Here is a 23,176-nt window from a genome sequence, read left to right as displayed (position 1 = left end):
ATTTTCTGTCCTGAGTGCCAAACTGGGAGGGAACTGGGGCAATCTGGGGGGTGACAAAGTCCTTTAGTCACCAGCAATAGCTCATCCTTGTCCTGGTGGTGGCTCTGCCCCTCCCTGAGCAGTGCCAAGAGGGATTTTACCTCTCTGCTTCATTTAAACGTGCCTCTTGTTAGGTCATCAGGCCACAAGTTTGGGTGAAGAGAATTCATTAATAATATCAGCATCCTTGGCTGCTGTGTGCTGTAGTGGTGCTTGGTGGTGAGCAGTCGTGTACCCTTTCTCACAGGGAATGTTTCTAGCTTTCTTTTGGTAGCCCTCATTATGGTATTATTGATGCAGCATTACTGATACTGAAGAGAAGCTGCTAAATTAATGCATACTGTCATTAAGTTACAAAAGACATACTTATCATTAACCCATTGACATGACAGATGACCACCTGCAAAATGAGGGTATGTTTTTCAAGTTTTAGATCCTTCTGCATGACAAGAGGGAGACAGAAGGCTAAGTGATACATTGTTTAGGAGCAGAGTGGTTAGCTTATATTTGACTAGCAATTAATAGATGTATTGTAAGTAAGATACCAATCAATTGTAACTAACTTGAGACTAACTTCATGATTATGCGATTATTTCCTAGTATAGATGTATTGTATGTTAAGAATTTCCAAAAATTGTAATGAATATGTAACAGTTGTGTGAATATAAGCAAGGCAAGAACATCCAGTCACTGGAGAACTTATGGAGGATGATCCCCAGTGTTCCCCAGCACTGATAAAATGAAGAATGCCTGCTTAACAGTATAATTGACTTTGCTGTTTATTTGTTTCAATACAATAGTGCGAGGGCGACAAATCATGGACTCCACACAATCCAATATGAATTCAAGTGAAGCCGTTTATTACTTGTTATAACTCTCCTTAAATATCTTTTTGACCTGTCCACGCGCTGTTCATGCATCAGAAGGCTGCTTGTAATTGGTCAATAGCTGCTGTTCACGCGCCGCAAACTAATAGGTGATTGGATTATACAATTCTTACATATGCTCTAATATTATACAAAATGTATTTATATTATAGCTGACTTGCTGATTCTTTTCTTCACTAGACAGTCTTTCTTTTGTTTTACCCAAGGTTGTATAAAGTCACGTAAGACACGTAGGCTGCTCGACTCTTGCTCTCTTGCTCTCTTGCTGAATAAATAGGCCTCAGAGGCCTGTTCAGTTCAATTCCATACAATGTCCATTAACTTCAAGAAAATCACCCAAATGTCCCACAATTCCCCCTTTTTGTTTCTGAGCCAACCATAGACCTTTCATGGATTTTTCTACTGTACGTTGTACACATTGTAAGATAGAAGGAATAAACATTAACATTAGTAAAACAACAATCAATATGATTAGACCATTTTTCAATAGATCCTTAATCCATCCTGTAATACCCCAGCCATTCAACCACTTGTCTACACCCCAATCCTCATCGGTTAACTTCTTGGTCATGTCATCTAACCTTCTAATTGCTTTGTGAATTGATTCAGAATGATCAGACAAATTCATGCAACACATCCCATCAAAGTCTTCACAACCATGTCCTTGCGCTAACAACAAAAAATCTATGGCAGCACGATTTTGAAGCGTAGCATGCCTAATTGAATCTGTGTCTGCTAAAAGTCCAGATAATGCTAAGGAAGTAGCGTTAGTCTGTTTTGCAAACCAGCATCCTAATTTGTTAAGTGTAGTCAAAGCCTGTGCTGCTGCAACTCCAGGTGCAAAAATAGAAGATGCTATAGTTTCAAACTTATGTGCTCTGAGCAGTGTTTTCTAGCCAGGGTTTGATCCACTTTTCCGGAACCCAGCATGATCCTGATCCTGTAACGACACAGGCATATCCCCGTCCCCATGTTATCAAGTTTCATGGACCTTCCCATTGTCCTGTAACTCCATTTTTTTACCCAGACTTTTGCTTGTCCCTTTTTGACTTGCTCTAAACCTCCTGTTAAACCTGCACCGTGAGTTACCATAGGAGGAACCTTTTCTCCCTTGGGTAACCTAAGGTAGTTCATAACATATATAGCTTTTTGTAAGCGCTCTTGAGGTGCTAGGTTAACCTCCCCCTTTTTTTGTTTTTGCAACAGCTGTTTTAAGGTATGATGTGTACGTTCCACAATAGCTTGCCCTGTTGGTTGATGCGGTGTCCCTGTCGTATGGATAACACCCCATAAGGATAAAAATTGAGTGGTAGCCCGAGCAATATAGCCAGGACCATTATCTGTTTTAATTTCTTTTGGAACACCAAGAGCCACAAAAGCTGCCCTTAAATGTTTTTGAACATGTTTGCTAGACTCTCCTGCCTGAGCAGTAGCCCATATAACATGAGAAAAAGCATCAACCGAAACGTGAACATACTTGAGACGTCCAAATTCTGCAAAGTGTGTGACATCCATTTGCCAAACCTCTAAAGGTCCAAGACCTCGTGGATTAACACCTCCTGAAATCCCACCAGAGCAATTTTGACAATCAGCACAGGACAAAACAATGTTTCGTGCATCAATCTCAGGAATATGAAACTGTTTCTGTAAAACGCTAGCTGACTGATGGAAAAAATCATGTGAGCGACGAGCTTGAGCAAATCTGTCTATAGAAGGACCCGTCCAAGCAGGTGCAACTAATCTATCTGCGCGCTGATTACCTTCAGCTAAGCTACTAGCAATGCTTGTATGACTTCTGATATGAGTGATAAAGTAACGATGTGTTCGCTGATTCAGTAAATCCCATAAAATTTTAAATAATCTGTACTGTAGTAAAGTGTCAATATTCTTCAAAACTGCTCTTTCTAATCGCAGTACAACTCCTACAACATAAAGTGAATCACATACTACATTCACAGGTTGTTTGTCCCACATCTTAAAGACTTGAATTACTGCTTGTAGTTCTAAGAGTTGAACTGAACCCTGTAAATCAGTTAGCACAAAATCCTTCCATTCTCCCTCTTCCTGCCATGTTATTGCAGCTTTTTGTGAACGACCTCCTGCATCTGTAAAAACAGTGACACCTCTTACTGGATTCAGAGATAGAAGAGGCATTCATTCTATTTGAAATGTTGGCAACCACCCCATAAGTTTATGTGGAGGGTAATGCACTCTAATTGGTCCTGAGTAATCTAACATTGCAGACTGCAGAGCTATAGAATTCTGTAATGCCCATTGTAAATATTCAGCTGACAAAGATATGACTACATAATCTGGTTCTTTCCCACTTGTTTCTACTATACGAGATCGACCTTTTATGATCAATTGTGCAAATGCTTCTATTCTGGTAACTACTGATCGTTTGGGTTGAGTTGAAAGAAACAACCACTCCAAAATTCTGAGTGGATCAGATTCTTTTGCCCACTGCATAATCAAAGCAAAAGGATGTGCAGAGTTATTAATAATCATTATTCCTAATTCTTGTTCTGGATCCCATCTGTATGTATAATGTTTGGAAATTTTTTGCATAATGTTAACTAATGCTTGTACTTCAGAACGTGGAGCATCAACCCCACCTCCTCCCTGTAGTAATTTAGCAATTGGCAGTAAATCATCATTTGTAATACCACAACAGGTGCGAATCCAATTCAAATCACCCATAATTTTTTGAACATCATTTAAAGTCTGAATGTTAGTCCTGATAGTCAATTTTTGCAGATGAACTGTAGCCTTAGTAATTTCCCAGCCTAAATATTTCCAAGGCTGTGTTTGTTGAATTTTCTCTGGTGCAATTTTTAAACCTCTGGTTCCTAATTCTTTTTCTAGTTCTGTAACTATTAATACAATTTGAAGTGATTTTCCAGTAATCAAAATATCATCCATGTAATGATATATGATCAATTCTCTGTGTTTGTCATGTAGAGGTGCCAATGCCCAAGCAACATATAACTGACACATAGTAGGTGAATTTTTCATGCCCTGAGGTAAAACAACCCAATGATATCTTTTCGTAGGCTCTTGCTTATTAACTGATGGAACTGAGAAGGCAAATTTTTCATAATCATCTTCATGTAACGGAATGGTAAAAAAACAATCTTTCAGATCTATTACTAACACATCCCATTCTTGTGGAATCATGTTAGGAGATGGTAAGCCAGGCTGTAGTGTTCCCATATTCTCCATTACTTCATTAACTTTTCTGAGGTCATGCAAAAGACACCATTTTCCACTCTTTTTTGGAATTGTAAAAATCGGAGTGTTCCACGGACTTGTGGAAGGTTGAATATGTCCTAACTGTAACTGTTCTGAAACTAAGTCATTAATTTGGGCGATCTTTTCATTTGATAGCAGCCACTGATCAACCCACACTGGAGTCTCTGTTTTCCATTTTAATTTTAGGATTGGTCGCCCTTCAGTGACCGCTGTCAAAAATTTTTTATCCCAGTTGTAATTATTGCTCCTAACTGACTAAGAACATCCCTTCCTACTAGACAAATAGGAAGTGGCATGACGTAGGGTCGTATAGTGCAATGGCTGCCATCTTCTAACATCACCTGAATAGGCTTAGCACTCACTTTTGTAGCTTGCACACCACCCACACCCATAATTGGTAAGCTTGGATTGTCTAATTCCCAATTAGAAGGCCATTGTTCTAGGCTGACAACAGTAACATCTGCGCCAGTGTCTATAAGCATTGACAGACAACGTTTTCCTCCATCAGGATGTGACAATGTCACCTGTTGTGTAGGTTTTTTCTTATGAATTTCCAATGCCAAATAGAGTTCAGGAGGTCCAGTAGAACCAAAACCTCCCTCACCACGTTCCTTGTGTTGAACTTTTGGAACTGCCGAATAAAAAGGAACTAACTGTCCAATTTTTGACCCTTTTGGAATATGAACTGGAGGAAAAAGTGTCCATACCATAATAGAAATCACTCCGGTAAAATCATCATCTATTATTCCCGGTAAAACAAAAACTCGTTTTCTGGATGTAGAAGATCTCCCAAGCAGTAGCGCACTCAACCCTTGACCCAAAGGTCCATGCATTTCAGTAGGAATGCAGCAAACCTTTGAATCCACCAGAGCTGTCTCTACTGCCGTTGAGATATCCACTCCTGCACTCCCTGCGGTGGTGGTGGCGACGCTGTCCAAACAGCCTGCCTGTGAGGGTTGCTGTTTTGTGTCATCGCGCTGCCCCTCCCCGCGCTCAGTGACCCGTTTAAAGGTCTACCATCCTTAGTAAATCTTGATCTGCAATCCACAGCCCTGTGTCCAAACTTTTGACAGCGAGTACAGACACCAGTGTTTGATTCCTTTGTCAGTTGTCTCGGCTTTGCTTTACACTGCGCTTTTATGTGACCTGATTTTCCACAATTATAACACAAAAGTCCTGATTCCCGTCTACCTTTTTGAATTAATGGCTTTATGGCTGCTGTCTATGTATTATCATGTCTTCTCTGTTCAGTTGATCGTCTAAATAGGCTTGTTGAATCTGTTGTTGTTTCTCCAAACTTTCCAGTTTCCAAATAAGCTCTTGAGCCCATTTAGGCTTATCAGGAAACCCAGAAGAAATCGGAGGTTCAGGAGTAGGCAGTGTAGACGGCGGCAAAGGAGGATAAAACAGTTTCTTCTTCGTCGAGTCGGTTGGTGTATTTTTATCAATTTCCATGTCCTCAATATGTTGACTCTGTTTTTTCGATGATTCTTCTTCCAGGGGAGGTGCAGACAGTTCCTCTGCCAGCACTTCCTCTGGGAGTGAATACTGTATTGGATCACGAGCAAAAACTTGCAACTTAATCGGCATTTGAGCTGGAAATGCCTGTTTTGAGTCATTAAGGCTCATAACAGTCTTTTCTTCTTTTATAGGACTTAATGCAGCAAATGCGCCTTGTGTAACAGTCTTTTCAGCTTTTAACTGTTTCAGTGTAGTAATTATCAGTTGCCAGGCGGTTACAAGGCCAAGAATATCTTTTTCTTCACGACTAACTGCCTCCCACAAAACAGTTCCCGCTTTTTCCCAAGTCTCTATCTGAAAAGCTCCTGACGGATCAGCAGGAAATCCATTGTCCCTACACCAAATTAAGAGTCTTTTGAGGTTATTCTCCTCATACTTCACTCTTCTCCTAGAGAGGATATGCGAGAGAAGACGCAGTATTGCTTCTTCTTCTTTTGATATATTCTGCCCCATCTCCTCTCGCCCCTGGCTGCTCACCTCTTTGGGTGTCCGTTGCGCAACGATATCAGATCCTCTATTCCTCCTCCGTTGCTTCTGCAGCGATCATTCAGGAGGTACGCACCCCTGGCTGTGGGGTGCCCCTGAAGCCTCCAAACGTCCCCCACACTGGCCATGGACGCCCAGCGGCTCCTTGGCGCCTCGGCACTCCCTTCTCCTAAGGGCCCTGGCCAGGGTGCTCTGGGGCCAAACAAAAGAAGCTGTTAGCCTCAAACAGCAGAGAGAGAGGGAGATGTACCTACTCCTTCCATATCGAAGGAGGGAGGGGGAGAGAGGGGGATTTGCATTCTGCATCACCGACATCTGGGGAGAACCTTGTGCGTCATCCCTGTGAACTGAGGCCTAGTGACAGACTGAATCCAGTTCCAGCTGGCTGCAGAGTCCAGTCCAGGACTGGATGCAGGGGGGACTGGGTGCAGGCTCTGATGCTGCTGGAGCAGTGCTGATCGCTGCCGGGACTTTCAAGATTGATTTTGTATATTTTGTATTATTTTCTCTATTTTATTAGTAGCATTAGTAAAGCATTTTTAATTTTTCCCAACTCTTTCTCTCTGTCCTTCTTTTGCCTTCCAATCGCCTGTCCTTAGTGGGAAGAGGGGGGGCTAAAAGCAGGGGGTGGGAAGGAAGAGGGGGTTAACAAAACATCTGCCACGGTTTATTGTCACCCTGCAATCAAACCTTGACATATAGTCTTTACCAGCTCATGTGTCTTTTTGCTATTGGTTACAGGCTGCATATCATTGGCTAATTTTGCTATCGTCAATGTTACTCTTTTACTCCCTTCTTTCTCACGGGTACATCTTAATATCTTCAAGGTCAATCTCTGTTCCCATATCCTCTGTCAGGGAATCCATGGACTCACCGTAGTCCCCCACACTGCTTCTTTTTATGATTTCTGCTGCTCTCACTTCAACACCAAACTTATTCCCTGCTGCTACAGGATCCTGTTGAGTAACAAGTCAAAGGACAGCCATGTAAGGACTCCACTGGCTACTCCTTTGCACTTATGCATAAATATTTCAAAAGGCTTGGAGTTATTCAGCATCACAATGCTGGAGCAAAAGCTAAAGCTTCTTTGATAGCTTGGAAAGTCTTGTTTTTCTGGACTCTAATGTATAGGTTCTACTTCTAGCTTCTGTTAGTGGCTTACTTAACCTCCCCCAGTCCCAGTATCCAGGGACTGCAGTATATCCTACTGTTCTGAGACCACCAGCACCATAGACCCGCAGCTGAAGCAAGAAGAACCCTAGGCCACTCTGCTGCTGAAAGAGGTGAAGCTGTGGAGTTCCCAGCATACAAAAGGTCCTTTCTCCATTATATCTTTCACATCAGAGCTCTGGGCTTCCAGCAGAGATATGGCCGGTGCTGCAAGCAGCTTGAACTCACAACAGTATTGCCAGTCAAAAATACACATGCACCTTGGTAGGAAACCAGGAACCTGCAATAAGAAAGAAAGACAGTGCTGGTAGCCTCAAGAGAGTGGCTGTCCCCTCAAATGCCTGGAGGGGACAAGGGCTGTCTGCAAGGGACAGTTCCTGTAGCCTGGTCCCACCAGGCCCCTGCCCGTCCCACCACAGGACAGTCTCCCTGTGACCCTGGTTCACAACGGGACTCACGTGTGGTTGAAGCTGCTGCCGTCCACCCACTCCAGGTGCCCATCCTGTCTGTGCAGCCCAACCCAGTAATCAATGTTGCCCTTGAGGCGCAAGAGAAAATCCTGGAAAGAGAGAAGCCAACAGTCAGGGGCTGCTGCTGCTCCAGAGTGCCCCTGTCCCAGTCCCACTGAGCTCCATGTGGGAGGACACACACCCTGGGCTCCACACTGTACCCTGTGCCTCCCTCCCTCTGAGGCCACAGGCCAGAACTGCATCTCTGTCCCTAGAAGCACCTCCAATCTCCCAGCACCAACCCTGAGGTCTGCACCCAACCCAGACCCCCCACATAGCCACAGTAGCCCCTCACTCACCATTTCCCACTCCCTCTTGATCACAGCCAGTGAAGCCCCCAGCGAGGAGCACCGCTCCCGGCTCCACTCCCAGCTCCCCTCCTCTCTCGAGAGGTAGTAGCAGACATTGCGGTACCCAACCCAGTCATCAGGACAGCCCAGCACCGCAGCTGCACTCGCTCCATCTCTTCCTGCTGGAGAGGGAAGGGGAGAAGGTCAGAGGACTCTGCTCCACAGGGACCAGGGAACACAGCTCCATGGGGCAGGGAAGGGGACAGTCCCAAACTCCCCCCACAGGAATTCCCCATTTGCTGCCAGGGACCCACAGGGAGAGACACCCCAGGGGTTTACAGCCTGCCCCAGGGCACAGCTGGGGGTGTCCCTGCCCCTCCCCAGCACCTCTGGGACAGGGCAGGGACACAGCCAGCCTGAGGGTCTGACCTCACCAGCCTTGGCCTCACACACCAACACCTGCCCCAGCCCGGAGAGGAAGGGGCCACATCCAGCCTGGCGGCACACACAGCTCTGTGCTGAGGGGCCGCACAGAGGCACCTGCTGCTCCCTTACCTGACAGCACAGCAGCAGCCACTGCCAAAGCCAGGACCAAAGCCACGAGCACAGCCAGCACCACGACATACACTGGATGGAGCGTGGACCACTTACCTGGAGGAGGAAAAAGCCACCAGCAGTGAGGAACCATGCTGTCTCAGAACTGACTTGGCCCTCACGTCCCCACCACCCCCAACACCAGCTACCCAGGGAAGGCAGAAGGGACCCTCCAGCCTGTTTTATGCCCCCCCCCAACAGCTGGAAGAAGCCTCACTCTTGTCAAACCCAGTCCTCATGGGGTGACACTCCCACAGGGATACTGTGCCCTCCCAACAGGCTACAGGGGTGGCCCTGCACTTACTCAGAAGTCTTCTGCTCCTTCTCTTCCCAGGCAGCTCTGGCTCCAGGGATGCCCCCCTGTACTGGGGATCCAGGCACTCCTCCATGTTCCCATCATTGTCACAGACTCTGTTCTTCTCCCCGTGTCCCAAAGGCAAATGAGATGGGGAATCTCTGTGCTTGTTACAAGCACAATCTTGTGCCCAAGACATCTTATCTGCTCCCAAAGCCTGTTTCCAGCCAACCTTGGTATATGGGAATTGCACAAGAATGCCAAGGAGGTTAATTGTAAATATGCTCAAGCGACTTTAGCTGTGGTGTAGAAAAGGCACATACATCACACATTTACTGACCTTGTGTGCTTGACAAGTAGAACCTGTGTTTTAGATAACATAGGCCTGTGAGAAACTCTAAGGCACCTATCTCTATACCTGAGACTCCTGCTTTGTTGTGAGAAAGCAGAGGCTGCACATGCTTGAAGCCTTGAAATAACTCTCTTCTACCAGGGCTGAACTCTGCAGCGGCTGCGTCACCGCTTGTTTCACCTCTGCCCAGTAGCTTAGGTGCTGCTTCAGAGATCCCCTGGTAGAGAGGTAACTAAAATAAAACTTGCTCTTTGCAAATGCATTCATGGCCTCTGGCTCTTCTTGCAATGTGCATACACTTGGACACAGTTTTATGAACACAGCTGTTACCTTCATATTGTGAGACTGCAGAGAACATCATAGTGATGCAATAGGAATATTTAATTCTGTTGCTTGACAGCTGTAACAACTGATTCAAAGTATCAGCCATGGGTTGAAATCATCCAGCACACATCTGGACTAGCCAAGTAGACTCACTCACCCGCTTGGCTATGCTGGCAAAAGAGGGAGAAGAGGAGAAATGGGAGCACCTACTAGAATGGGTGCACATTAAGCGTGGTCACTCAGGGCTCAGAGACCTTCTTGAAGCTGGGAGTAGAGGATGGCCCGTTACCCAAGGACTATGTAGCACAGCAATTTTTGCCTGATTCCTATGACATATTAGAATAGGAAAACACCTTTGCGAGATCTTCTGCTCCACCTGTGGGATGGGAAAGTACTACGGGAAACCTGGCAGGGTGGTTACATAGGACCTTTTAGAGATCAGAAGGGAAAGGATACGTGCTTGTTGGGGTGGAAGCAGTATCTGGATTTGTCCAGGCTGGAGCAGTGACATGGGCAACCAGGGAAAATACAGTGTAAAAGTTGAAACTGTGGTTTAGTTTCTTATCAAAACCCAAATCAATTCAATCATGTAACAGCAGCCACTGCACTGCCAGGGTGGTCCAGGAGTGAGCAAAAACTGAGGGAATACATCAGATGTTTTATACCCCTCATTATCACCAAGCAAACAGGATAGTAGAAAGAACAAATGGTCTGTTAAAACGTTTTCTGAAACCCCGTGATCCTGGATGGTCTGTGCAACTCTCAGAAGCTATGACCAAACTAAACAACAGCTGGGGAGTTAACAGATGTCCACGAATTACCGCATTTTACTCAAAGTCTCCATCTATACTTCCTGGGGTGAAAGAAACTACAAACCTCATAAATCTCCTCCATTATCCTGGACAACCAGTCCTGGTTGAACTCCCCAATGTGGAACAAGTCCCCCTGGTACCAAACACCCCTTTTCAGTAAGTATACCTGGGTGGCCACTGATGCCTGTGGCAGGGAGCATAAAGTCAGTACTAGGTGGATTGTTCCCTCTTCTTAAAGCCAGTTTGATGAAGGATCATGTTTTTCCTTTTTATTTCCTTGCAGGGGGAAGAGGAAAGAAATTTATCTTTGTCTGTCAAAAGTGTATGCTTTATCAGGGCACATGTTTAGCTTTAAGCCTCCACTTTGTGGCTTTGACTGTTAGTTTGATCATACTTTTAGGATGTGTATGTCATCTTGGTTTTGGTTCTGGGTGGTTTCCTACCTTTTCCCCTCTACCAGTCAAGGAGAGGAAAGAGTGGAAACAATAATTCTCCAAACCTTGCATGGAAATTGATTCAGGGATTATGAGAGTTTGGAAGCACACTGATCAGGGAATATGTATGAGCAATGGATGAGATTATTTTGTTACCCCACTGAATGGAACTCTTGATCTAACAACAAAATCAGACTTCAGGGATTCCCTATGTTCATTTGCCCGCCAAGTGGGACTGGGACGTGAAGGATGGTACAATGGGCTCTATTCAGTAGAGAGCAGACTCTCTACTAACAGAGGGTTATCATGAGACCTTTTTCTGGTATGAAGTCCCAAACATTATCCTGGGACTAAATGGCACCTATTTCATTGTGTATATTTTGAGGGACAATTTTGAGGAAAAAAGGATTAACACCTCCCACCCACAATTAAATTTTACCTTTGAGATATCCCAAATTGGGTCTTCATGAGCCACTGTGTTCCAAAATGTGTCAGTCCTCCAGGGAGACAACTATACCTTGCTTAGTTCCATTTTTCCTTTTGATGCCTTTTCCCATCCTCTTAAGCAGTCCATCATGAGGCTCATTATTCTTTGAATATAATTTACCCATGGTGTACATAACTTCCCCACAGACTAGTATCAGAACAAAGGGATTTATCTGATATTCAATGGATGTGGTCACAAGTAAACCCTATTTTGAAGCCTTGAAGATATCATATCATGTAAAGAAAACGGAGTTTGCAAAATGTTGAATCTAATTGAGGGAGAATGTTGTATGCCACTATGCCATAATGCCACTGCCTCTATAGAAGAAGCTTGTGTCAAGATGAAAGACATTGCTGACCAGATTTCTAAACTATTCCAATTGCTCCAGCAACAAACTGGGTTGAGGAACTCTCACCCAGATCCTGGTTTACCTATCTTTTACATCCTTTAGGACTCACTGGGTGTGGAAAATGGTTAGCGCAAATTGGAATAAACCTGTTAATTGGATTAGTGCTTTCGATGGTAGGCATAGCCATTGCTAAGTGTATGATTACTCAATTTCCTCTGTCTCTTACAATGATAGAATAAGAACAGTTTGGGTTGGAAGGCACATTCAAAGGTCATCTAGTCCAACCTCCCGGCAATGAGCAGGGACATCTTCAACCAGATCAGGTTGCTCAGAGCCTCGTCCAGCCTGGCCTTTAATGTCTCCAGGGATGGGGCTTCTACCACCTCTCTGGGCAACCTGGGCCAGTGTTTCACTACCCACATCGTAAAAAATTTCTTCCTCATGTCTGGCCTGAATCTCCCCTTTTAGTTTAAAACCATTACCCCTTGTCCTATTGCAGTGGCCCTGCTAAAAAGTCTGTCCCCATCTTTCTTACAGGTCCCTTTTAAGTACTGAAAGGCCACAGTAAGGTCTCCCTGGACCCTTTTCTTCTCTAGGCTGAATAACCTCAACTCTCACAGCCTGTCCTCACAGGAGAGAACTTCCAGCCCTCTGATCATTTTGTGGTCTCTTCTGGCCCCTCTCCAACAGGTCCATGTCCTTCCTGTGCTGAGGGCTCCAGAGCAGAGGGGCAGAATCACCTCCCTCGATGTGCTGGTCACACTCCTTTTGATGCAGCCCAAGACACGACTGGCCTTCTAGACCGCAAGCCCATATTGTTGGCTCATGTCCAATCTTTCATCCATCAGTACCCGCAAGTGCTTCTCCACAGGGCTGCTCTCAATCCCTTCATCCCCCAGCCTGTATTCATACCAGGAGTTTCCCCAACACAGGTGCAGGACCTTGCACTTGGTCAAATTGAACCTCATGAGATTCACATGGGCCCACTTCTCGAGCTTGTCCAGGTCCCTCTGGATAGCATCCTGTCCCTCAGACACGTCAACTGTGCCACTTAGCTGGGTGTCATCCGCAGACTTGCTCAGGGTTCACTCAGTCCCTCTGTCTACATCATTGATGAAGATACTACATAGCACTGGTCCCAGTACAGATACGTGAGGGACAGTGTTGGAAAGTAAAAATGTGGGAAAGCAAGATGTGCAGTCCCAGCCACCTGTATGATAAAGGAAGAGCAATACTAACGTGATCATCTAGACGGTCAAAGAAATAATACTAACACAATCAGATCATAATAAAATATAAAGGGCCTTGGACATATTGTGTTGAAGTATGTTTCTCATAATTATAAAGAGTTTTAGCCCAGACGCGTGAGAATGGTATCTTGGGTTGGATAACCGCCCCCAAGTGCATGGGATGTGTGAATGTCCTTGGGCCTGGTCTGTGAATGAGTGGAAAAACAAGTGAGACAAACATCACATGAGCTTAGTGTGTTTTTAATAACAGTTAGCGGAAAAACATCTTATGTAAACGTCTTAGTTCAGGCCCGTACCTGTAAATCCTACAAATTGTCAATGGTGAATAAAGAAAGTGGCCTAGGCCAGCTCTCTGCTTGGCCAGGCTCTGTGCTTTTTTTCAGAACAAGATCTCTGCCTCTGTGTGAATCTCTGTCTGCATCCCAGTATGTGTCGTTCGTAATCACAGCAAATGGTGCCCCGTGTGAGTGTGTGACCCCTAGAGGCTCTTCGTCAAGCAGTGTGTTTGGCGGCGACCACACAATCTGACGGGTGAGTAAATTTTATTTCTAGCTACATTAATCCCTACGGTATACATAGGGACAAGCAGTCCTTGTTGAACGAGAGAGCTGCGGAATTGCATTAGTATGGGGCAAACCGCTTCTCAGGAACATAAATTGTATTTGCAGGTTTTGCTGCAGATATTACGTTCTTTGTGTATCGTATTTCTGAGAAGCAGGTAGCTTCGCGCCTGGTATGGGTGAGAGAGAATCGTGCTTGGTTTCCAAGTGAGGGGACGTTTGACAGTAAAATTTGGAAACAGGTCGGAGAACATCTACACACACAAAAGAATTCAGGTTTTGCAGTTCCTGATAGTTTGCATATCACTTGGAGATTTGTGTACTCTGCGCTATCGCAGTTGCAGTCGGCAGAGCACATAATGCAAGGGCAAACGGGGAGGACGACCAGAAAAACACAAATAAGCAGGTTGCTAATGATTTGAGTCTTGACAGCACTAATTCTTTTGAGTCAGGCTCTGTAGATCTCGAAAAAGAGTCAGTTCTATATCCATCATTAATGCCATCACAGCCATGTAAAGATACGGCAGGAATTTGTGAGGAGCTGGGTCAGAAGTCTTAAACTTTGCCCTCAGCACCTCCTTTGCCTGATTTTAATGATGCTTATAGAGCACCCAGTAACCCCTTCATGACTAAGATAGCAGAACACAAAGGGGTGATGCAAAAATGCCGTGAAAAGGCTATGGAGCACAGCTATTTTTCTTTCACCTTCCCAGTTATTTACAAACCACAACAACCACCAGAATATGATGCAATACCTTATACAATGGTTAAGGAGTTAAAAAAATCTGTGCAAGAGAATGGGTTACATAGTCCTTTTACAATGGGGGTTGTTGAAGGTATTGGTGCCACGTACATAATAACTCCAGGGGCTTGGAAATTGCTTGCTAAAACAATTTTGACACCAACACAATATTCTGTGTGGCAATTAGAGTATTGAGATCTTGCGATTGAACAGGTCCTGGAAAATTTGTCATTAGGAGCAGGGATAAATCAGGATATGTTGCTAGGAACTGGACAGTATATCACTCCACAGGCGTAGGCTGGGCTTCCGCGGCAAGTTTTTGAGCAGGCAACTCGCATTGCTATTACAGCGTGGCATCAGATCCTAGAGGTAGGGCAGCAAGTTTTTTAAGCTCATTTGCAACAATAAGACAAGGACCGCAGGAGTCTTATATAAGCTTTGTTGACAGATTGCAAACCGCTATAGCAAGACAGGTTGAAAATGAAGATGCAGCAAAAGTTATACTGCTGCAACTGGCATATGACAATGCTAACTCTGACTGCCAGTCTGCTTTGTTGTCAGTGAATGTTAAAGCCACTGATATCATGCAATACATTAAGGCTTGTCAGAATATAGGGACTGAGACATTTCGGGCTTCAGTATTAGCAGCCGCATTGTCTCAGCTCAGCGTAAATCAAGCGAGTCTTAAGTGCTTTATTTGCGGTAATGAGGGTCATGTCAGTCAAAACTGTCCTCAAAAGCGCTATAAAACACCAAGAGAATGCTCACTGTGGTTGTGCCCTCGCTGTCAGAAAGGATATCACTGGAGTAATTCTTGCAAATCTCAGTTTCATAGATCAGGGAAACCCCTGCCAGGAAATGGCAAGAGGGGTGCGAAACCCGGTGCCCTGCAATCCAAGAGGGTTCAGAATCCAACTTCCCAGCCGCAGAACAATCTCTCCCCCAGAGCAGCAATAGTATCGCAATCCGGCGCACAGTCTATGATCTTGCCCCTGCAACAGCAGGCAGTGGCATGTTGGATTTGGCAACTGCAACAGAATTGTTAATTACAGACTCCAGGGTATATACAGTAGTTACCTCTGTATGGAAACCTTTACCTAATAGATTTTTTTGATTGATTGTTGGATGCTCTAGTGTTAGTGTACAGAGTATATTTGTCCTTACTGGTGTAATTGATGCAGACTGTCTCAGAGAGATTAAAATCATGGTCACAGTGACTCATATTCCCTGCAAAATTCTAGCTAATCAGCGAACTGCACAACTGTTGCTTTTGCTGTACTGGGTCCCTCAGCAACAGCTGGATGAGGTGATTCTGGTTTTGGGAGTTCTGGCCAACCACAAGTATTGTGGTCCCAGGAGACTATTATGCAGCAACCCGTGCTTACTATTTCAATTCAGGGCAGACCTTATACAGGGCTAGTGGCTACTGATGCTGATGTTTCTATCATTTCTAAACAACAATGGCCAGAAAACTGGCCCCTGGAAGTAGCTATGGCCACAATTGTTGAAATTGGAGGAAGTCAAACACCTATGAGAAGTGCTCGGGTATTGCAGGTTGTTGGCCCAGATAAAGTTTCAGCTTGGATTCAGCCGCATATTTTTACAGACTGTTATCAACCTTTGAGGTAGGGATTTGCTACAGCAATGGCATGTTACTTTAACCACTGCAGACACAAATTTATCTTAAGGGTCGCTGATCTAAAACCCCTGCTCAAACTTACTTGGTTGTCAGATAGGCTGGTTTGGGTTGACCAGTGGCCCTTGAAAGGGGAAAAATTGCTCCAGGCTCATTCACTAGTTCAAGAACAGCTGCAGGCAGGACACATAGTACCTTCCACAAGTCCATGGAATACTCCAATTTTTGTTATCCTGAAAAAATCAGGGAAATGGTGTTTGCTACAAGATTTACGTGCAATTAATGCAGTAATGCAATCTATGGGAGCCTTACAACCTGGTGTCCCAAATCCCACTGTGCTGCCTAGTAATTGGACACTACAGATCATTGATTTAAAGGACTGCTTTTTTACCATTCCACTACATCCTGACGATTGTCAGTATTTTGCTTTCTCAGTTCCCGGCATTAACAATGCTCAGCCTATGCAGCATTTTCAGTGGACGGTTTTACCTCAGGGTATGATGAATAGCCCCACAAATTGCCAGCTTGTTGTGAGTACTGCTCTGCAGCCTACATGTGAGGTATTTACAGAGGCTATAATATATCATTACATGGACAACATTTTAGTTTGTGCTGAACAATTTTATTATCTCCAGGGGGCAGTAACACACTTACTTCAAGCTCTGAAACTTCATGTCTTACAAGTTGCACAGGAAAAAGTGCAGACTGTGCCTCCTTGGAAATATTTGGGCTGGATTTTAACAGAAACTATGATCTGACCCCAGCTTTTGACAATTAATAATGACATTAAGACACTGAATGATTTACAGAAATTGATGGGTACAATTAACTGGGTACGACCCATGCTCGGAGTTTCTAACCATGAACTCCAGCATCTGTTTAATTTGCTAAAGGGAGATTCGGATTTAACATCTCCTCACACTTTAACTCCACAGGCACAGAGAGAATTACAGCTGGTAGCACACAAAATTACAAACTTACAGGCCGACCACATTTGATTGGATTTGCAGATTTGCCTATTTAGAGCTACAACACAGAAACAACCTGTGGCTATTGTGGGACAGCATGATGAGAATGCAAACAGACTGATATACTTGGAGTGGATTTTTTTGCCCAGTTCTTTCCACAAAACTATTACTCAGCCCCTGGAATTGATTGTTACTCTGATAAAAAAATGCAGAGAACGGATTCAGGCTTTAGTGGGCTGTGATCCATCTGTCATATATGGACCTTTCATGAAATCAGATTTTTAGGTTTTTTACTTGCAATCTATGTCCTTGCAAATTGTGCTAGCTGATTTTCTTAGCAGCATAGCTTTTCAAATGCCTAAATGTAAACTGCTGCAGAATCTGCATGTCTTTGATATCAGACCACAGACCATACTTGTATTTGGTCCTATCCCAAATGCTCACGTAGTTTTTGTTGATGGTTCAGGGAAGTCTCATAAAGCTGTAGTGGTCTGGCATGAAGATAACAATTGGCATCATTCTGTTAAAATTGTTGAAGGTTCAACCCAACTAGTGGAACTTGGCGGAGTTTTGCATGCCTTCGAGCTTTTTAGGGAGGAACCTCTAAATTTGGTTTGTGATTCTCAGTACATAGTCAAGGTCCTACAGCGCATCCCCTCCACTTTTCTTAAAGAAATGTCACACCAGCAGCTCTTTGATATGTTTGTATCATTGCAAACTGCATTACAGCTTTGCAAACACCCACTGTTTGTTACTCATATACGCTCTCATACAACTTTACCAGGTCCCATAAGTGAAGGTAATGCAGTTGCGGATTCTTATACTGTAACTACAGTCCATTTCCAGTCTGCCAGGGCTTCACAAGCTTTCTTCTATCAGAATGCTGCTGCCTTAAAAAAGATGTTTGGTCTCACTCTCAAGCAAGCGAGAGACATAGTACGCTCTTGCCTGGAATGTCAAGGTGTGATTACAAGCTCGCCCTCCCTTGGAGTTAACCCTCGCGGCCTCTCAGCTAATGCCATTTGGCAGTCTGATGTTACACATTTCATCTTTTGGCCATTTGAAATATGTACATGTTTCTACAGATACTTTTTCAGGTATGCTTTGTGCATCTGCACATAGAAGTGAGAAAAGCAGAGATGTTCACCGTCACTGGACCTGCTGTTTTTGTATTCTGGGAGTGCCACAACAGATTAAAACTGGAAATGGTCCTGGATATACTGCTAGATCCACACAATATTTTTTACAGCAATGGAGTGTTTCACATGTCACAGGTATTCCACATTCTCCCACTGGACAGGCTATCATTGAATGAGCACATTCCACACTGAAACAGATGTTATTAAAACAAAAAAGGGGGAATATGACAGCTCAAGAACAATTAGACAATGCAACATATACCAAAGGTTTTAATACCAGGATCCCCTGCACAACAGTCAGTGGCAAGGGCCTGTAGAACTAATCACCTGCTTGTGTTCTTCTTCTAACAGGACCAAAGTGGCTTCCTGCAAAATATGTTAAATCTTTCTACGAGCTGGATAAACACGACGCAGGACCCAGTACCAGAGATGCAGCGCCTGTCCCTGCAGCAGAGGGTAATGAAGAAACAGAAGAGACTGAAGAAGGCGGCCAGTGATGTTACCCGGGGACAGCTAAAAAGTTACAGCAAAACCTATTAACAATTGTTTGTCAGAGAAGTTCTGTCTGTTTTATCAGTGATGGGGGGGATGAAGATGTAGTTCAGAGTAATTTGGCTTTTGTTTCCATTCTGGGTCTTAATGCATAAGGTATCTAAAGTAACCATAGAAGATGTCTTGAGCTTGTAAATTAGAAGTATTAGCATATCAGAATTGTATAGATTACTAACTGGTAAAATAAATCTTTCAATGCATTTGTTTTCCTTATTAGGATAACTAACCAGATTTCTCCAATATTTGTAATTGTTGTATTATTCTGTTCTATTGTAGGTTGATTTGCAACAAGAAAATGACACATAAGGTATGATGATCCACAGTGGGCATTCAAACTCACTGACAGAATGCCCCCTTTTGACTTTGGAGGCAGGATGTGACTGCATCACCACTCTAAAGTAGTTTGTTAGATGAGTGTGGTCACGGGATGGATTGTGTGGCAGTTGCACATGCCCCTGAAATCTGGAGCTTTCAATGAGGAGGTTGATAGCTCTTTAGCACCTTCTATGCCCCACTGTGCCTGTCCCCACATATATACACCTAGAATGGTACCAAGGTGTTGTCAGTCAGTTTCACCTTTACCAACTGATGGGTCAGAAGGGGTAGAACCCTCGGTCAATTGACAGGGTCCTTAACAAAGGAGGTGCCCAGACTAGCTGAGAAGCTTCTGGACTACATTGTAATGCCCACAGTCACATCTGGCCAAACAATGAAACGGAGTTCCCACCAAAGACCCCCTTTGAGTGGTCTTCTCAGAGCTAATCGCCGCAGGACAGCACTTGTTACAATGTCCATCCGGACATTGTGTCATTGACTGCTGTTCTCTGGATGAGACCACCCAGCCAATTCCTCATCCATCCATCCAGTCCATCCATCAAATCCATACCTCTCCAATTTAGAGAAGGATGTTGTGGCAGACCATGTCAAAGGCTTTACAGAAGTCCAGATAGAGGACATCTGTAGCCCTTCCTTTGTCCACTGACGTAGTTACTCCATTGTAGAAGGCCACTGGGTTGATCAGGCAGGACTTGCCCTTAGTGAAGCCATGCTGGCTTTCCTGAATCACCTCCCTGTCCTCCATGTACCACAGCACAGCTTCTAGGAAGATCTGTTCCATGATCTTAGGCACAGAGGTGAGGCTGACAGGTCAGTAGTTCCCAGAGTCCTCCTTTCTACCCTTTTTAAAAATGGGTGCGATACTTCCCTTTTTCCAGTCATCAGGAACTTCACCCAACTGCTGTGACTTCTCACATATCATGGAGAGTGGCTTGGCAACTACATCAGCCAATTTCCTCAGGATTCTGGGATGCATCTTATCAGATCCCATAGACTTATGGATATTCAGGTTCCTCAAGCGGTCGCAAACCTGATCTTCACTTACAGTGGGAGGTACTTTGCTCCCCCAATCCCTGTCTTGCAGTTCTTCTCTCTTTACACTTTCTGTTTGCTACATAAGAATCACAACCCTAGAAAATGACCTCCACGAAGAAGCCAAGACATCTGTTTGAGCCACTGGGTGGAGAAAATGGTTGAATGCAAAGACCACTACAATCAACGAGCCAAAACAAGTGTTTAAGTCACAGGGTGGTGTGATGGACATACTATGAACCTTGTTATGCCTTAAACAATTGTTTTTGCAACTTCTAGAAGGAAGAGAGAAGTTCTGCGGAGGCAAGACAGTATCACTTCCTTAAGGCCCAACCGTATTCTTTGCAAGATGAAGGCACCAACCTTTGAGATAAAGGCATTAACCATGCTTGCACAAAAGCAGGGACATACAGCAGTTACAACAGGCTAGCAGGAATTACAAATCACCAGCTACTCCTAGAGGACCAACTACCTCATTTCTGGAGCAATCTCCTAAACTAGCATGAGAAGCGAGCAGAGGGAGGACATGAGCCACTCTCTCCTATCTCGCATTCAAGTGGACTAAAGTATTTAAACCCTGCCACTGGGGACACTGTTTGCATTGTGTTGCATTGCATCACACCCACTACCCTCAGAACTACAGAGAGAGTCAGCATTGCTTGATTGACCAACCTTCGGAGTGGTGAAATCTTTCTTCTGATATCCATCTCTCTTTTTCTTTCTCTCTCTAACTTTATTCTGGGCACATAAAGGTAACACCATTGTGAGTATTGTCATAGAAATCTTGTTACGTTTTATGATATAGTTACAGACTTTTGCCAAGCCACTATTCACTGTAATTCCACTGAGTTTTAAGTAAAATGATTATTTAAATGAACCTCTCAAGTAGTTGTCATTACTCCTGGATACCACACAGAGTATTTAAAAGCTAAGCTTGCCCTCACCCCACTGAGTGGGACAGGACAGCCCCTCCATACTGATGACCCAGGCGCTGCTCCACATTACTGTCAGTGTCACAGACTTTGTTCTTCACCCCTTGTCCCAAAGGCAAATGAGAGAGTAAATCTCTTTGCTTGTCACAAGTATGACCTTGTGTTCAAGGCATCATATCCACTGCCAAAGCCTGTTTCCAGCCAAGCTTGAATGCAGTTTTATGACCACAGCTGTTACCTTTGTATTGGGAGAGTGCAGAGAACTTGAACTTGATGATGATGCAGTAGATCAGGATGTTTAATTCTGCTGCCTGACAGCTGTCACAACTGACTTAAAAGGTCAGCTGTGTCCCTGCAGTGATATGCAGGCTTGGAAAGGTGTTGTCAGCACAACCCTGCCCTGTTCCTGCTCTGCCTGTGACACCGCAGCCAGTTCCCAGCACCTGCAGACACAAACAGAGAGTCAGTGAGATCAGGGATCAGCCCTTGGCCCTCAGCACCCTCCCCACCACCCTGCACATACCCGGCCCAGACTGGCCATGAGGCACTTGCTGGCTGGGAGCATCAACCTTCCCACCACTCACCCCCCCTGCTTCACCTCCAGCAGGGTCCCAGGCACAGGAATAAGGGTGTTCAGGGTTCCCCAAAACATCTGCTGAACCCTCCTCCACTCATCACATCACCACCAGCCCCAGCACCCCAAGCTGGGAATGACACCTTGAACCTTTTGAGACACCAAGGGGCTGGAAACTGGGGGAATGGGATGAAGGAGGCCTGAGCAAAAGTGCTGCGGGGTGCTTAGGAGGAAGACTGAAGTCAGGGCATGGGAGGGAGCAAAGCAGATCTAGGAGGAACTGAAACACACCTACAACTAATATTTCTTCCCCCATTTATCTGGCATAGCCCTGGCCTCACAGATCACGTCGGAAAACAAAACTTGCACCTGTCGGAGCACAAGCTCCCTGCCCTGTCCATGCAAATACCAACAACAGCTGCTGGCAAAGAGGACTGCAGAGCTGGCACAGCTTGGCCAAGGACTGTGAACTCCAGAGTTGCTCCCGTGGGCTTGTGCCTGCAGCTGCTGCCCTGGCAAGCACTTCCAGCACGGGCTCTGAAGCGCTTGCACAATAATTGTTTGTCTTTGGACAACAGGGCGCTCCCTTATGGGAAAAACAGAAAGGGCTCCTCCCCTAAACGGCCCCCTTCCCCCCCCCCCGCGGAGGGAACACCGCCCAGAGAGAGATGAGAGGCTTGTGGAGTTGGGGGTCTTGAAGCAGTAGGTTCTGCTGCCCGGGAAAACATAGGCAGGCGCAGTCCCGCCCGGGAATCCACCTACAGAGCCCCGGGGCCAACGGAGGAGCCCAACAGACCGAGCCCAAGCGCGGGTGGGAAAGCCCCAGGAAGCCGCTGCCAGTGAGTCACCCACACAATGTGCAGTGACTCCTACGGGGCTACGGGCTGGAGCCCCTCAGCAGCTCCGACACTGGGAAGCTGAAGAAAGGCCAAAGAGAAGAAAATCTCTACAAGATCCCTTCTGTCCGACAGATAAAGGAGAATTAGCCACGGCTGCTAGGAAACAGGCTCCGCCTTCCGAGCTGCACACACCAACGCCTGCTGAGGGGACAGCGGGAACCCACAAGCAGCTGCTCCTTCCCGGGCCCCAGAGAAAGGGGCGACACGGGGAACCCGCCAGGCTCTCTTCACCACAGCTCCCCTCACCCTCTCCCCCAAGTGACCGAAGGGAGGTCCCTACCTGGGTTACTCCCGTCCCCGAGCTCAGCGATACCAGGACATCCTTACTCTCACAGCCCGAGCAGCGCTCTGGCCATTCAGAGCGCAAGAAACAGGAGTGACGGTGGAGGCAGCCAATCGGAGCGAAACGCTTACTTTAAAACACTCCTTAACGTTCTATGTTTCAACGCAGTTGACGCGGTGGCATTTTATTGGAGGTTTTAGTATTAAAGAAAACAAATTGGGAGGGCAGTCCCAAAAAATAAAGATTTGGCTTCTTGGGAGCTTGGAGCTGCGTGTGAAGGATAAAGGATCCCTTTGGACAACCCCAGCATCTGCTTCTCTGACATGGCTTTGGAACACTGCCAGCATTGTTGAGAATTGATTACAGCAAGGCAGAAGCCAGGGACACTGGGATCAACAGACAAGCAGCAAGAATAATAAAGAAAACGTGTGGCTTTGCAAGGTTTAGATGATTAGTAATCGTTAGCAGGGAA

At 45.3% G+C, this 23,176-nt stretch overlaps 1 protein-coding gene across 7 annotated transcripts; it reads right to left on the bottom strand.

Annotated features, from left to right (window-relative positions):
* Positions 1–878: 878 nt before the first annotated feature.
* LOC102090584 (C-type lectin domain family 2 member B) lies at positions 879–22,842 on the bottom strand. 7 transcript variants are annotated; one of them, XM_065039972.1, is made up of 9 exons: positions 22,702–22,842; positions 21,187–21,391; positions 18,424–18,540; positions 16,075–16,222; positions 9,053–15,345; positions 8,710–8,805; positions 8,164–8,336; positions 7,814–7,914; positions 879–7,635 (listed from the first exon to the last, which is right to left on the bottom strand). In XM_065039972.1, the coding sequence occupies exons 5-9, from the start codon at positions 9,240–9,242 to the stop codon at positions 7,521–7,523; spliced, it is 675 nt and encodes a 224-aa protein (XP_064896044.1). In that variant the 5' UTR covers positions 9,243–15,345; positions 16,075–16,222; positions 18,424–18,540; positions 21,187–21,391; positions 22,702–22,842; the 3' UTR covers positions 879–7,520. The 7 variants fall into 7 exon arrangements, with proteins under 7 accessions (XP_064896044.1, XP_064896052.1, XP_064896035.1 ...); XM_065039980.1 differs by having other exon boundaries at positions 9,053–9,275; XM_065039963.1 differs by lacking the exon at positions 18,424–18,540.
* Positions 22,843–23,176: the final 334 nt, after the last annotated feature.

Source organism: Columba livia, chromosome 1 (assembly GCF_036013475.1).
Source record: "Columba livia isolate bColLiv1 breed racing homer chromosome 1, bColLiv1.pat.W.v2, whole genome shotgun sequence".
NCBI lineage: Eukaryota > Metazoa > Chordata > Aves > Columbiformes > Columbidae > Columba > Columba livia.
The sequence above is the reverse complement of the archived record's forward strand: the minus strand, read 5'-3'. Positions and strand labels throughout refer to the sequence as shown.